This window comes from Corticium candelabrum, chromosome 7 (assembly GCF_963422355.1).
Source record: "Corticium candelabrum chromosome 7, ooCorCand1.1, whole genome shotgun sequence".
NCBI classification, from domain to species: domain Eukaryota; kingdom Metazoa; phylum Porifera; class Homoscleromorpha; order Homosclerophorida; family Plakinidae; genus Corticium; species Corticium candelabrum.
This window is the reverse complement of record NC_085091.1, coordinates 1,903,771-1,916,026: the sequence shown is the minus strand read 5'-3', so window position 1 is coordinate 1,916,026 and position 12,256 is coordinate 1,903,771. Positions and strand designations below refer to the sequence as shown.

General features: G+C 44.5%; 4 protein-coding genes across 4 annotated transcripts; 3 read left to right on the top strand and 1 right to left on the bottom strand.

The window, feature by feature from the left end:
* The first annotated feature begins 324 nt into the window (after positions 1 to 324).
* LOC134182292 (uncharacterized) lies at positions 325 to 1,668 on the top strand. The gene has a single exon (XM_062649687.1). It carries the CDS (start codon positions 348 to 350, stop codon positions 1,389 to 1,391), a length of 1,044 nt encoding a protein of 347 aa, XP_062505671.1. The 5' UTR covers positions 325 to 347; the 3' UTR covers positions 1,392 to 1,668.
* Positions 1,669 to 3,017: 1,349 nt separating this feature from the next.
* LOC134182586 (uncharacterized) lies at positions 3,018 to 7,869 on the bottom strand. The gene is made up of 10 exons (XM_062650011.1): positions 7,592 to 7,869; positions 6,733 to 7,529; positions 6,481 to 6,667; positions 6,375 to 6,422; positions 5,948 to 6,118; positions 5,662 to 5,823; positions 5,120 to 5,512; positions 4,697 to 4,750; positions 4,173 to 4,645; positions 3,018 to 4,102 (listed from the first exon to the last, which is right to left on the bottom strand). Exons 1-10 carry the CDS (start codon positions 7,596 to 7,598, stop codon positions 3,296 to 3,298), a joined length of 3,099 nt encoding a protein of 1,032 aa, XP_062505995.1. The 5' UTR covers positions 7,599 to 7,869; the 3' UTR covers positions 3,018 to 3,295.
* A 649-nt stretch (positions 7,870 to 8,518) lies between these two features.
* LOC134182417 (uncharacterized) lies at positions 8,519 to 9,938 on the top strand. The gene is made up of 6 exons (XM_062649819.1): positions 8,519 to 8,576; positions 8,644 to 8,775; positions 8,842 to 8,985; positions 9,070 to 9,146; positions 9,206 to 9,518; positions 9,578 to 9,938. Exons 1-6 carry the CDS (start codon positions 8,519 to 8,521, stop codon positions 9,832 to 9,834), a joined length of 981 nt encoding a protein of 326 aa, XP_062505803.1. The 3' UTR covers positions 9,835 to 9,938.
* A 916-nt stretch (positions 9,939 to 10,854) lies between these two features.
* LOC134182103 (uncharacterized) lies at positions 10,855 to 12,127 on the top strand. Its single transcript, XM_062649440.1, has 2 exons — positions 10,855 to 11,933; positions 11,989 to 12,127. Exons 1-2 carry the CDS (start codon positions 10,925 to 10,927, stop codon positions 11,997 to 11,999), a joined length of 1,020 nt encoding a protein of 339 aa, XP_062505424.1. The 5' UTR covers positions 10,855 to 10,924; the 3' UTR covers positions 12,000 to 12,127.
* Positions 12,128 to 12,256: the final 129 nt, after the last annotated feature.

Genomic DNA, 12,256 nt, shown 5'->3' with positions numbered 1-12,256 from the left:
CTACATCACAATCTTCTACCTATATCGATATCGCTTGCAGCAGTTGTGAATGTGATGTACGAGATGGGCATAAATGACATAAGTACATACCCATCCCTACATACCCACCATTTTCTCAAAATGTTTCTAGACTTGCTAGATTAGTGCTGAGTATTAATGCTGCAGCAATTGTTTTGTCATTGGTAGCACGCCATACATACCTGCGTGTAAGAAATGTGTGTTGAGTGTACACAAGGCTGTTACTAGAGATACTAAGAGGGTCACTTTACGGAACACCTAGTGAAACCGCAGTCTCACTAGCACTTCCTGTGTAAAAGTTCAACGCGAACGGAGAGGCTTCGAAATCGATGAGTCAACACGCAGACCAACAGTGCCGCTTTTGTTTGGACGGAGAGGGAGATCTCATTGCGCCCTGTCTGTGCTCGGGCACCTCCAAATGGGTACACCGTCGATGTCTCGACAACTGGCGCACGAGCCAATACAACTACCGCTGCTTCACACACTGCAGCACTTGCAACTTTCAATACAGAGTCAAATATCGTAACGGAAGTCGTTGTATGTCCAACAAAGCCAAAGTTCGGCTCTTTGTTGCGCGCGACCTCATCAGCATTCTCTTGTTTTTACAAATTCTCGTCGCCGCTCTGGGTGCTGTAGTCTTTGCCATCGACCAAGCGACCGGATACAATATACTGAAAGAGATATCGGAAGAAGATGCGAAAAAGATATCGAAAGGAGACGCGAAAGTGAAAGTGATGGTGTACTACCTTTGTGGGCTGGTGGCGTTGCTGGCACTGCTCGGTCTCTCCACTCTGTTGGGCGTCTGCTGCTGCTGCTGCTGCTCGAGTAATGTATGCCAATCCGATGACAACGACTCTGATTGCTACTGCTGCTGGTGGGGCTACCCGTGCTATCCTTCATGGTATTGTTCACACCAGTACTATCCCCACGGGGCTGGTTGTTGCAGTGTGCCAGTATTCGATTGTGTCGTGTGCGCCGGAGATACTGCAGACTGTCATGGAGGCAACCGTGGTTGTGGTGGTACTAGAGTGATGATAATATTGTTTCTTGTTGTGGTTGCCATTTTGGCTATTCTGGGTTTTTTAGTGATGGTTTATGTATTGGCCATAGTTGGACAGAGACTGTTCCAGCGTCGTGTTGAAATTCTGGCTCGTCAGGAAGCGTGTCGACAGCAAGAAATCGTGGATTTGTCAGAGATAGATATGTCTCAAATTGAAGAGTACGCAGTTGTGAACCTTGAGCCTTCTGCTCCACCCGAGCCAGACCAAGATTCTCCCAGTCAAGTGGCACCTTCTGCTTCACCTAGGTATATGGTTAACGATACGGAGTGTAGAGAAGATGAACCACTGCTACCTGCACCTGTCAACTCATGACCTGTGAACTGCATGTGTAGCTAGAAGCGCCCATCTTCCCTGAAAGGAGCACAATCTATTGCATTTTGCTGTCGATTGTAGCTATATAGGTATGCTTGTTGCTGCTTCTTGTTTGTAGATGTAGTTTTGTTTATGAATGTCGCATCTGCAGGACTTAATGAATTAATAGACACTGCTAGACATATTACATGTGTTGTCAGTGATATGAGTATCAGCTACTGCATGTGTGTAGCTTGTGGGACTACATACATGTGGGACTACATACATAATGATAAAGTATATCTTTAATTAATCAGTAAAATTATTTTATGTGGCTTGGGGAACTGCTCGAACGGAGGGCTCAAGCACCTCCTCTCACGTGTGAGCAGCCAACAACATGTGAGGCCGCACAGTGAGCTCCTAGGTCCTGGAAGGTTTGGGTTGCAAGGCAATTCAACTAGACTTCACAGGGAATATGCCGCGAAACCTACGTAACCTAGCTAGGTTAATCCGTGGTTTTTTTGGGTTCCGGTTCAAAAAACCCATGTAACACAAGGTGTGGGAATCTGAAACCCTCTGAAACCCTCCTAGCTCACGACTTGATGCGTACGCTGCAGCTAGACAGATCGCAAACCAATAGAAGAGAGCGGAGATGACCTTATGCAACTGTTCTCCGCTTTGTAGCAGCATTGCATCATTGCGGACAAGTCTGTAGACTGAAGTCCACAGAACCCACTGTAACCTTCAAAACACAAGCAAAAGCCAATGCAGTTGCTACCAACTATCTCTAGACAGCGCGCGAAAGTACAAGAGCAAGCTACCTGAACGATGGCAAGAAATCAAGTAGGTCTTTCAGCATCCGGTCTATGCTATCTACACGTAGAGATGAACCGCGATTCACCTCGAGCTCCTGTTCTAGGACAAATCAAAAACCGTTTCTAGCACATCGGGACGATGGATCTGTCTTCGCGATCGAGAAGTGTATCTACACCCAAAACGGCGAATCGATTGACCGATCGCAAGTGCTGTCAACGCCAGCTCTAGCTTCGTGGCGGGAAAAGAAAATGACAGTACTAATAAGACCATCAAAGGCGGCACGCTTCGACCACTCTACATTGGCACTGAAGACACCAGGTTAGCTGCAGAAATAGAATACGTGTACAGACGGTAGGCTTACTACTAGTGCACAATCATGTACGCATGGCGGGATTCCGCGGCAATAGACATACAGCGCGTGTATACGGTCACTAGCCTATCTATATCATAGTTAGGCTGCATACCAAATAATACAAATTGTCTGTAGATACAGCAAGCCCTACCGTGTAGCCAAGCCTAAGCGAGGTACCTACAATCCCTCTGAATCAAGGAAGTGGATACAGCATACGTGTCCTTGTTGCGAAGAGTTTGTGCGTTCCTTCCAAACAGAAGAGCAACGAGTAGCGGTGATGAAGTGCTTTCGTCACAAAGCTCCATGCCGTCCACCTCCCAAAACACCTCCGGGCTTCTGGGATCTAAGCACACCTTTCTGTCCGCCTGTGGATGGAAGTCCGAGGGCTTTGAAGATAAGAAAGGTTGAAACACTGCCAGATACACCAAGAGAAGTGTTGGGGTGGGATTCTGACTGACAGAAACGTTACATTTTGCCACATTTAAATTGTTTTATTTCATTTCCAAGTTTAGAAAGTTTAGCCAATAGCACTACTAGTAGATGTGCACCTATCATACTATGTGCACACCACACAGACACACACAGACACACACACAGACACACACACAGACACACACACAGACACACACACACACCCACACACAGACACACACACACACACACACACACACACACACACACACACACACACACACACACACACACACACTAGATAGACTAGCAATAAGCATATGCAGCAATTGTTGTAAGAATAAAGCTACTGCCATGCACTGTCTGCAATCCATTCTTTGCCATTGTTTGTCCATGTACCTTTGGCAAGGCCAATGATACTTCTTCTGGAAACTTTGTCCACATGCCTACTCTCTCTTTCATAACACTCCTGCCGTCTTCGACTTTGAATGTAGAAAGCTACTCTAATTGACCTTTCCTGATCCACACAGTTACAATCCACAACTTGGCCAAACCATTGCTGGTCATTGTCTCCCATGATCATAACCATGTCATGAACTTTAAGATGTATTGGCACAATAACTGAAAAACTCCTTGTGATTGGGTACGGTCGCATGAAATCCAGAACAAGATAACAATGTTGATGACCTCCATCCTCTTGCAAAGGTAATAAAATAGTCTTACGAATGAGACACGTAGCAGGAAGGATGACCTTTGTTTGATGTACACAAACAGCCTTTAGCCCAGTTTGAGTGTGCACTCCCAACTCTCTGTACGTGTCTGCTTCCACAGCTACTTGGTGCAAGTCTCCACAGCAAACAGATAAAATTTTTCTGATCTCAACTAAAGTACCTGTATTAGTGTTTGTAATGTGACCATTAGGTAAACATGACGCCATTACTGTGTCAGCAGAACGAACCACCATGCCACAAAACCTTGGAAAGACTACCTTGTTGCAAACTGCAGTGCTCACTGTCCCCCTTGACCCAGGTGGAAATAATCGCACCAGGAACTCACCAGCCACTCGATCATCAGGTTGCACTTTGCCCGCTAAAACAGGTTTGTTGTGTTTTTCAACCATATCATGAGCATTCGACAACCTCTTGGCCCAAAGCTATATAACAGTAACGTTCATAAGCGACATATTGTACAAGAACTGTGAGACAGTATATATATTGACACACCATGTGCTGAGCTACTCCATGAGCTTCATCTTCAACTTCAGTCGGTGGCAATGTATCAATATCCTTGTAACATTGGACAAACTCTCGTTGAAGTTCGCACAAAGCCAAGGTTAGTTCAATGTTCTTGCCATTGTTGGGTGTTTTTGCATAGCGTTGCACTGCCCGCTCATAACAGTAGCACCAATAATTGTCTAAACTCCCAAATCGTTTTACACAATCCCGCAGGTGCACTAAGTTATGCACAATGACTTTGCAGGCCTTGAGTCCATATTCTGCTTCAAGCAAAATGTTGTGTCTCAAGCATAACTGATAGAGAACATTCGCTTCCTCTTCAGTCCAGCCATTGCGCCCATCCCCATACACATACTCTATGATCCTTGACAGACATTGCCAGATCTCAAAGCGCTCCTTTGAAGTCAGATCATACAGGAGTGGTTCTGATACTGGGTATGCAAACTTTTTCCATTCTTCAGCTAAAAATAATCAATTGACAAAACCATCGTGCATAGATATAACTGCGCTACCTTTCCAAAAGCCAATATGTGCAGCATTTGTGGGGATGCGTGAAGCCCTCATTTCTAAACAACAACAATCCACATGGTCAGCAACCCAACAAGGAAGCAGAATTAATAACTAAATTAACAAATAAACAGGCAGACTGACAAACAAACAGACAGACAGACATAAACTGTTAAGCTCCACTTTCGAACTAGTATTCTTTCTTGTGTTTGCATGCACATATAGTCTGAAGAATTTAGAACCTTGTAATTGATGTGTTCACGGATAAACAGACATACAGCCAGACAAACAAACAAACCAACAAACAAATTAACAAACATACCAACAGACAAACCTTGCAGACCGACAAACAAACAAACTGTCACATATGCAGACAACCAAACAGACTTATCAAACAGTCACATACACTGCATAGTTAGAACAGCTACCTGCAGTCCATGGAAATTTGGCCAGTCTCTCTGAAAGCAGTTTGAACTTATGACTTTGAGAAGTGCCTTCTTCACCATCTAGCTCACTTGAGTCATCAAACATCCGTTGGAAATCATGCTTGACAACTCCTAGTGGCAAACCATGCTGCGCATCAATTACGAAGTCTGTTGTCAATTTGAATCCATAAAGATGGTAGAACTGGTGGAAAATAGTAGTGCCTTTAAAACCTAGTTCTTTGGCTATGCTGTGTCTCACTGACTGTCTTTCCTCTTGATCAACAGAGGCCAGAGAATCTAAAAATGCTGGAGTAAGTTCTCTCCTCTGCTTTGGACATCTTGCAAATTGATTGTAATTGCCATAATAGTAATGTGTTGACCCTAATGCCATCTCTCCTAAACACACCTTTTTAGTGCCTGTCACAAAACAAGTATACACACAAACATGCACCACACACATGCACACACACACAGACACACCTACACACACACACACACACACACACACACACACACACACACACACACACACACACAGTTCACACCTTCAATAGTACAAAACCGACAAGGTTTTTTCCCGCAAAATATCCCTTTTGACACTTCACATTGTGCAACGTGATCACCAGTCCACATGAGAAGAAGATGGCGAAGCTTTGCAGGTCCTTTTACATAACCAGGTAACGATAAAGCATAGTCGACATCAATACCTACAGAAAATTTCAAGAACTGATAAGTCCACCATGCTTTATGCTAAGTTCAAACTATATTTATGTTATGATATATATGCTTGATTCACACTTGATTCACACAAGCATAACTATACATACCAACCTTCAATAAATCCATCAATAATCTCCTCACAAAACGGAGCCAAGAAAGAATCGAGTAAGATAGATCTCTGCTTTGGAAGCAAGTAAGTTGGAACAAATCCAAGTACAAAAACTTGATCAGCATGATTTCTATCCTTCTTTGACATTGTTGCTACACTGACTGAAATTGTTCCTGTGGCATTCAATAACACAAAAACACAATAAGACAAAATTTCACAAATTGAAGAAAAACCGACACTTTCATAACAATTTCTCTACATAGTTAATGTATGAACCATAAAGAATGGATACCGGATAACTAACTACATGCACATTACTCTAAATATAAATATAAAAAATCATATTTTAGTAAATCTATAATTGCACATGTAAATTATCTAATATTGTTCCAACCAGAGAAAACAACACACAAATCAGATTTTCTTTACCACAGCCATGAGAAGGCTTATTGAATGGTTGCCATCCATCCCAGTGACCTAAACAATCACAATTCGTTTACACTGCCTTGCAAGATACACTGAGATAATAACAAACCAATGTAGGCAATATTTCTTGGATCTCCAAAAGTGGTCTTAGGAACTATCTTGTTCTCACAGTAACACAGTGGACAGGTCACTGATCTTAGTCCTGAGTCATCAATCAAGTGAGATCCAAGAATCAACTGTGCTGATAACAGACCATTGCAACCAAGTGTGGTGCATCTAGCAGGCAATGTCCACTCCTTACAAACAAGGTGTTTGACTTATAACAAGTACTGTAAATTGAAGTTCAATAACAAGCACAAACCTTTTCTGGATCCCAGAAATATGAGAGCTCAGCAAATCTTTGACCATCCCACACTTCCTTTTTGCAAGAATAACCCCAAGAGTTGCTGTCATTCTCCGAGTGCTCTTGCTGGAGCCAGTGAGCCTTTTCTTTCCAATGGCCAATCATTTTCTCACACATATGCTTTTGCAACACCCAATTTCGAAGTTTGTCAATCACACTTAAATAATAGTATTTAACAGTGCCCGGCCTGCCGCAATATCTGCAGAAGTCACTGTCAGAAGACAAGAGATCGTAATGACATGGATGGTCACTGTGAAGGCAAATGTAATAGAGTCGTGGTTGACTGTACCCAAAACCTTTTAGGTCTTTCTGCACTGATTGCCAAGAAGTTGAAAAAACAGGCATATCAGGTGTTTCTCTGATATCATTTGCCCATTTCAATAGATCTTCAATACACTTTATAGACATATTGTGCAACCCCTTCAGTTGCAGTAGGTCTATCAGTGCTTTACAATAGGAAACATTTTGCCCATTTCCATCTCCTTCTTCGTTTTCTTGAGAGAACTGTTCTTGTTCATCAATTTGCTGTTGAGGGCTCTGGGGCCTACTCAAAACTGCAAACAGTCGCTGTCCATTCTTACACTCTAAAGCATGACGATATGCTGTCTTTCTGGACACTGGCTTATAGTTGCAAGAATCACAAGGGCAGTGGCAATGCTGGACAGACACATCTCCACAGTCACAAATCATAGCATGGAATTCACCAATGGGATCAGGGCACACTCGTTTTGCAGCATGAAGTGATGCATTAGAAGCTACACATGCATCACAGAATTTAGATATCTATATAAACAAAGATACTGCTAATTGTTCTTACCAGCCATATCCGGATCCTTTGTCACCAATCTCTATCCTATGGTCATAACAATGTTTACCTTCAATTAGAAAGCTGAGTCTTGTCAAAATCAGCAGATAGCAGCCCAGAGAGTAACCTACTTAGCTGTAAATTAGGGTATAGAACTATTACTACCCAGTGATTTGGCAGGACAAAGCATAACTGAACCAAGCCACTCTATATATATGAACTACCTAGGAGCAACTTCAGCAATAGGATCGAAAACAGACCAATCAGCTTCAACCTTGCCTGGTCAACCAATCAGCTTCAAGATACTGTCTGCGGACCTGAACGGGAACCTCGGTCAGCCCAAACCTTTGATCCTTGTGATAGCCAATCACTATCAAGCAGTGTTAGATTACACAGATAATAAATAGCGGGAACTTTGATTCAACCGGCAGTTAGGACAGTTCAGCTTGTCACCTTCCCAGCTATATCAGCCTTCACATACTCAAATTTGTTAAAGACTTCACCATGCTTGCCTTCACAGAAGAGGATACCGAACTCCATGAGCAAACTGTTGCTGCAGAAGAGCAAGAGATTGATGTCATCGACCTCATTCAGCCAACAGACAAAGAAATGCCCCTAGAAAAAGGTAATTTGCTAGAAATTTACTCACCAGTACTGTACTTACCAACATTGCAACCATTGTTCACCCGTGCCCTTGCATTGACATTTCTTTAGACTTTCGATCCTGGTCTGTGAAAGAAACGGCTTTGGTTAAGAACAGTTGGATGTGAGGAAGTTGTCACAGCTTGTTTTATTGGTGGGTTTGCACAGTCACTGCATGCTTGAGGCACTAATGAACAAAGTTGCACACTCCCTGTTGTTCTAGATGAAGACATTGATGGAGAAGCGCTGCAACTAATGACAGAGGAGTCCAGACTTGTAGAAATTGGAGTCAAAAAGATGGGGGCAAGACTCAGACTTATAGAGAGAATTGAAGAACTGAAGACACAAGTAACGGGTAGGCATATCAGTGGCAGTAGTCTGTCTAGATCTCTGGTCTACAAATTGCTTCTTCTTGCATGTAGAAGTACAAGAGAAAAGCGAATCAGCACCAATGGACTTCGATTGCATGTCAAACTTCTATGGCAAGCTACCAAAGAAACGGCAAGCGTTTCTGAAAGTCCACCGTCCTTGGCTGTACAACCAGTACATGCACAGTAAGTGTACATGCACGTTCAAAAATACAACCTCCGCTGTCTTTAATTCACTCTATGTTGATCTAGGCAAACGATTCATCAGAAGTGAAGTGCGCAAACACTTCCTCATCGCCACCACATTTGCGTCGGCGGGAGAGCAAGAGAAGCTGGAAGGGCTGGTCAAGAACCTTGAAAGCAAGTGCTCTGTGCCAGAAATCGGGTTTGGGCTAGGTACGTAGTCTCTGAAGCACACTCGTAATTACAGTAAAATTAGTATAGTAATTATTAGAGTGTCCTCACCTCATTGATTTGTAGTTGGAATCCGCTACCATGCCATCCAGACTACTAGAGAAGCTAGGAGACGTCAGAAAGAAAAGGCGAGAAGACCGAACGTAAGACAATTTACACTGTACCTCTTTCCACAAACATGTTTTCACAACAACTTGAATAGGGGGCTGAAGAAACGACCAAAAGCTCCCTCAACGACAGGTTGGCTCACAAGACTGCTGTGACAGCTCACAACGTGGACGAGCACGAGTCTAGTAATGACCCTGAGGAGGATGGACAACCAGCTGCATGTTCTGGCGAAACCAGACATAGCAGAAAACGACCAGCAGATGCAGCATTGGAAGAGCCGCCGCCGAGAATTTTTTCTTGCTCATCGATGGGAAGAGGTCGCCGTGGCGAAAGACAATCCCTAGACAGCCTAGGGATCGCTCCGACGGACACGAGCGACCTCACGGCAACGAATGACAACCATCCTGGTTTGAATACATCTTGGAGCATGCGCAAATCCACTAGTCTAACATTTTTTGCCTGCTAGGAGATGAATTGTCGCAGCGGGACAGCAACATCATCGTGGCTGCAGTCTTGAAGCTGCCAAGCGTCAAGGGCGCAGTCATGGGCAAGCTTCGTCTTCTAGCTAGGCAGCTAGGAGTACCACGCTACTCGTCCAAAGACAAAAATTGGCTAGTTCTGGAGCTAGCCAGGCTGTCGGTTCAACAGGGCTGGGTAAAGAACCTTGGGAACAAGGACGTTCTTTCACCCGAGAACGTTTCTGTTACACGCTATTTTGAATAGTTACTGCGCATGTGTGAATTTTTGTTGTACACTATACGTGTATGTACTGTAGTCTAGGTGATTAGCTGATTAGAGTGTTTAATTGAAAATATATAGACACTATTCAACCGTTTGCAATCAGCGCTCCCATACAAGGGTTAAATGGGTTGTTGGCGTTTTGGGGGGTTCTGGGGTTCTAGGGGTTATTGGGGTTCCATGGGTTATTGGGGTTCCATGGGTTATTGGGGTTCCATGGGTTATTGGGCTTCCATGGGTTCTAGAGGTTCTTGACGCATGGGTTATCATGGGTAATGCGCAAATTCTGGGTTATTCAAAACCCAGACATAATAACCAATGTGGGTTTTGAGTGGCTTTTGTCCGGTTTTGTAGGCATTTTACGAAAACCCGGCTAGGGTTAATGGGTCATTAACCCAACCGGGTTTCGCTACTTTCCCTAGGAAAACCCTACCTAAAGCCATGAAAAAACAATGTGGGTTTCGCGGCATATTCCCTGTGCTTCATAACTTGGATCGCTTTTCTCAATGTTAGACATGGGCGTGGCTAGGCTGGAAGATCTTGAAGCCCCCTACTGCAAAATTCTGGACCCGCGCCCGTGAACATGTAAATTAAGCTAACTTATTGTGCAGTACACACCAAGGGTCGTCCCTCGAAAGGGGACCGGGGAACCAATGTTTGCACCGCAACGTTTCAGTGTCTCTGTTCCAAGTGTGCGAAGTAATTTCTGTGGAGATGGGACCCAGACCGTGGCCGTGGTGGACGTCTTATTTTCAAAAACCCGTACTCTAGCAAAACGTCAGTGCGTGAGCTGGACGGATTTCTGGCGTTGGAGGAGACCGCGAAAAGCACGGCGCTCTCTGAAGCCATAACCTAACCCGTGAGACAGAATCCAGTGCAGAGAACCTACGGAAAATACCCAGGTCTAAGTCCTGAGGATGTGGACACGAACACAGAACAATCGCGCATGTCATGACGTTTGTTGCTTACCCTAGTGCGTTAAAGCCACGTCGTACTAAAGTGAAAACCCGGATTTTTATTACACGTACAGTACGTGTAGCAGCACGCCTATCTCAGTCTCCACGCTTCGAATTCGATGAGTCAACACGCAGACCAACAGTGCCGCTTTTGTTTGGACGGAGAGGAAGATCTCATTGCGCCCTGTCTGTGCTCGGGCACCTCCAAATGGGTACACCGTCGATGTCTCGACAACTGGCGCACGAGCCAATACAACTACCGCTGCTTCACACACTGCAGCACTTGCAACTTTCAATACAGAGTCAAATATCGTAACGGAAGTCGTTGTATGTCCAACAAAGCCAAAGTTCGGCTCTTTGTTGCGCGCGACCTCATCAGCATTCTCTTGTTTTTACAAATTCTCGTCGCCGCTCTGGGTGCTGTAGTCTTTGCCATCGACCAAGCGACCGGATACAATATACTGAAGGAGATATCTGGAGGCAACGCGGAAGTGGGCGTGTACTACCTTTGTGGGTTGATAGCACTGCTGGCGCTGCTCGGTCTCTCCACTCTGTTGGGTGTCTGCTGCTGCTCGAGTAATGTATGCCAATCCGATGACGACGATGCTGATTTAATGTGTTGTGCATACTGCTACTGCTGCTGGTGGGGCTACCCGTGCTATCCTATGTGGTATTGGTCACCCCTGTACTATCCCCACGGGGCAGCTTGTTGTGGTGCACCTGGTGTGGGACATTGTTTTTGCATGGGTGGGGGATGTAGTGGTGGCTGCCATGGTGGCGGTGATGGTAGAGTGACGCTAATATTGCTTCTTGTAGTGCTTGCCATTTTGGCTCTCATAGGTCTCTTTGTGATGGTCTATGTATTGGCCATAGTTGGACAGAGACTGTTCCAGCGTCATGTTGAAATCCTGGCTCGTCAAGAAGCATGTCGGCAGCAAGAAATCGTGGATTTGTCAAAGATCGAAATGTCTCAGATTGGAAACTATGCAGTCGTGGATCTCGAGCCTTCTGCTCCAGAAGAGCCAAACCAAGGTCCTCCCAGCCAAGTAGCACCCGCTCCAAGCGAAGTAGCACCTTCTGCTCCACCTAAAGATACGATTGAAGATTCAGAGCCACTGTGGGAGGCAGGTGGTAGAGATGATGAACCTCTGCTAAATGTGGTTGCTAACCCATAGTTGAACAGGTGAGAGGTGACAACCGTTTCCTGAAGACAAACAGACAGTACTGTGCTGACCGAAATGAATTGATTTGGTTGCTGTTTGTAGTTGCGTTTCATGTCTATGGACATCATTCGTGTATGATTTAATAGGCGCTGCTAGAAATATTTTGTGTATTGGTGGGTGGTGTACACTAGCGATGGCAGGCATGGTTCTGCAGAACTCTCCACGTGCTTTACTATCAGGTAAACAAAGAAAACGTTGTCTTAACTTTGATCAGAAAGAATAATGTCA

Bases quoted from the DNA above. Each gene is read 5' to 3' on its own strand.
- LOC134182586 (XM_062650011.1), bottom strand. The intron at 6,119-6,374 runs GTAAAGAAAATC...TGAATGCCACAG, and splicing joins TAAGCCTTCTCATGGCTGTG to GAACAATTTCAGTCAGTGTA. The intron at 4,103-4,172 runs GTGTGTCAATAT...ACTGTTATATAG, and splicing joins ATGGAGTAGCTCAGCACATG to CTTTGGGCCAAGAGGTTGTC.
- LOC134182103 (XM_062649440.1), top strand. From the start codon at position 10,925: ATGAGTCAACACGCAGACCAACAGTGCCGCTTTTGTTTGGACGGAGAG.
- LOC134182417 (XM_062649819.1), top strand. From the start codon at position 8,519: ATGGGGGCAAGACTCAGACTTATAGAGAGAATTGAAGAACTGAAGACA. The intron at 8,577-8,643 runs GTAGGCATATCA...TCTTGCATGTAG, and splicing joins ACTGAAGACACAAGTAACGG to AAGTACAAGAGAAAAGCGAA. The intron at 8,776-8,841 runs GTAAGTGTACAT...ATGTTGATCTAG, and splicing joins GTACAACCAGTACATGCACA to GCAAACGATTCATCAGAAGT.
- LOC134182292 (XM_062649687.1), top strand. From the start codon at position 348: ATGAGTCAACACGCAGACCAACAGTGCCGCTTTTGTTTGGACGGAGAG.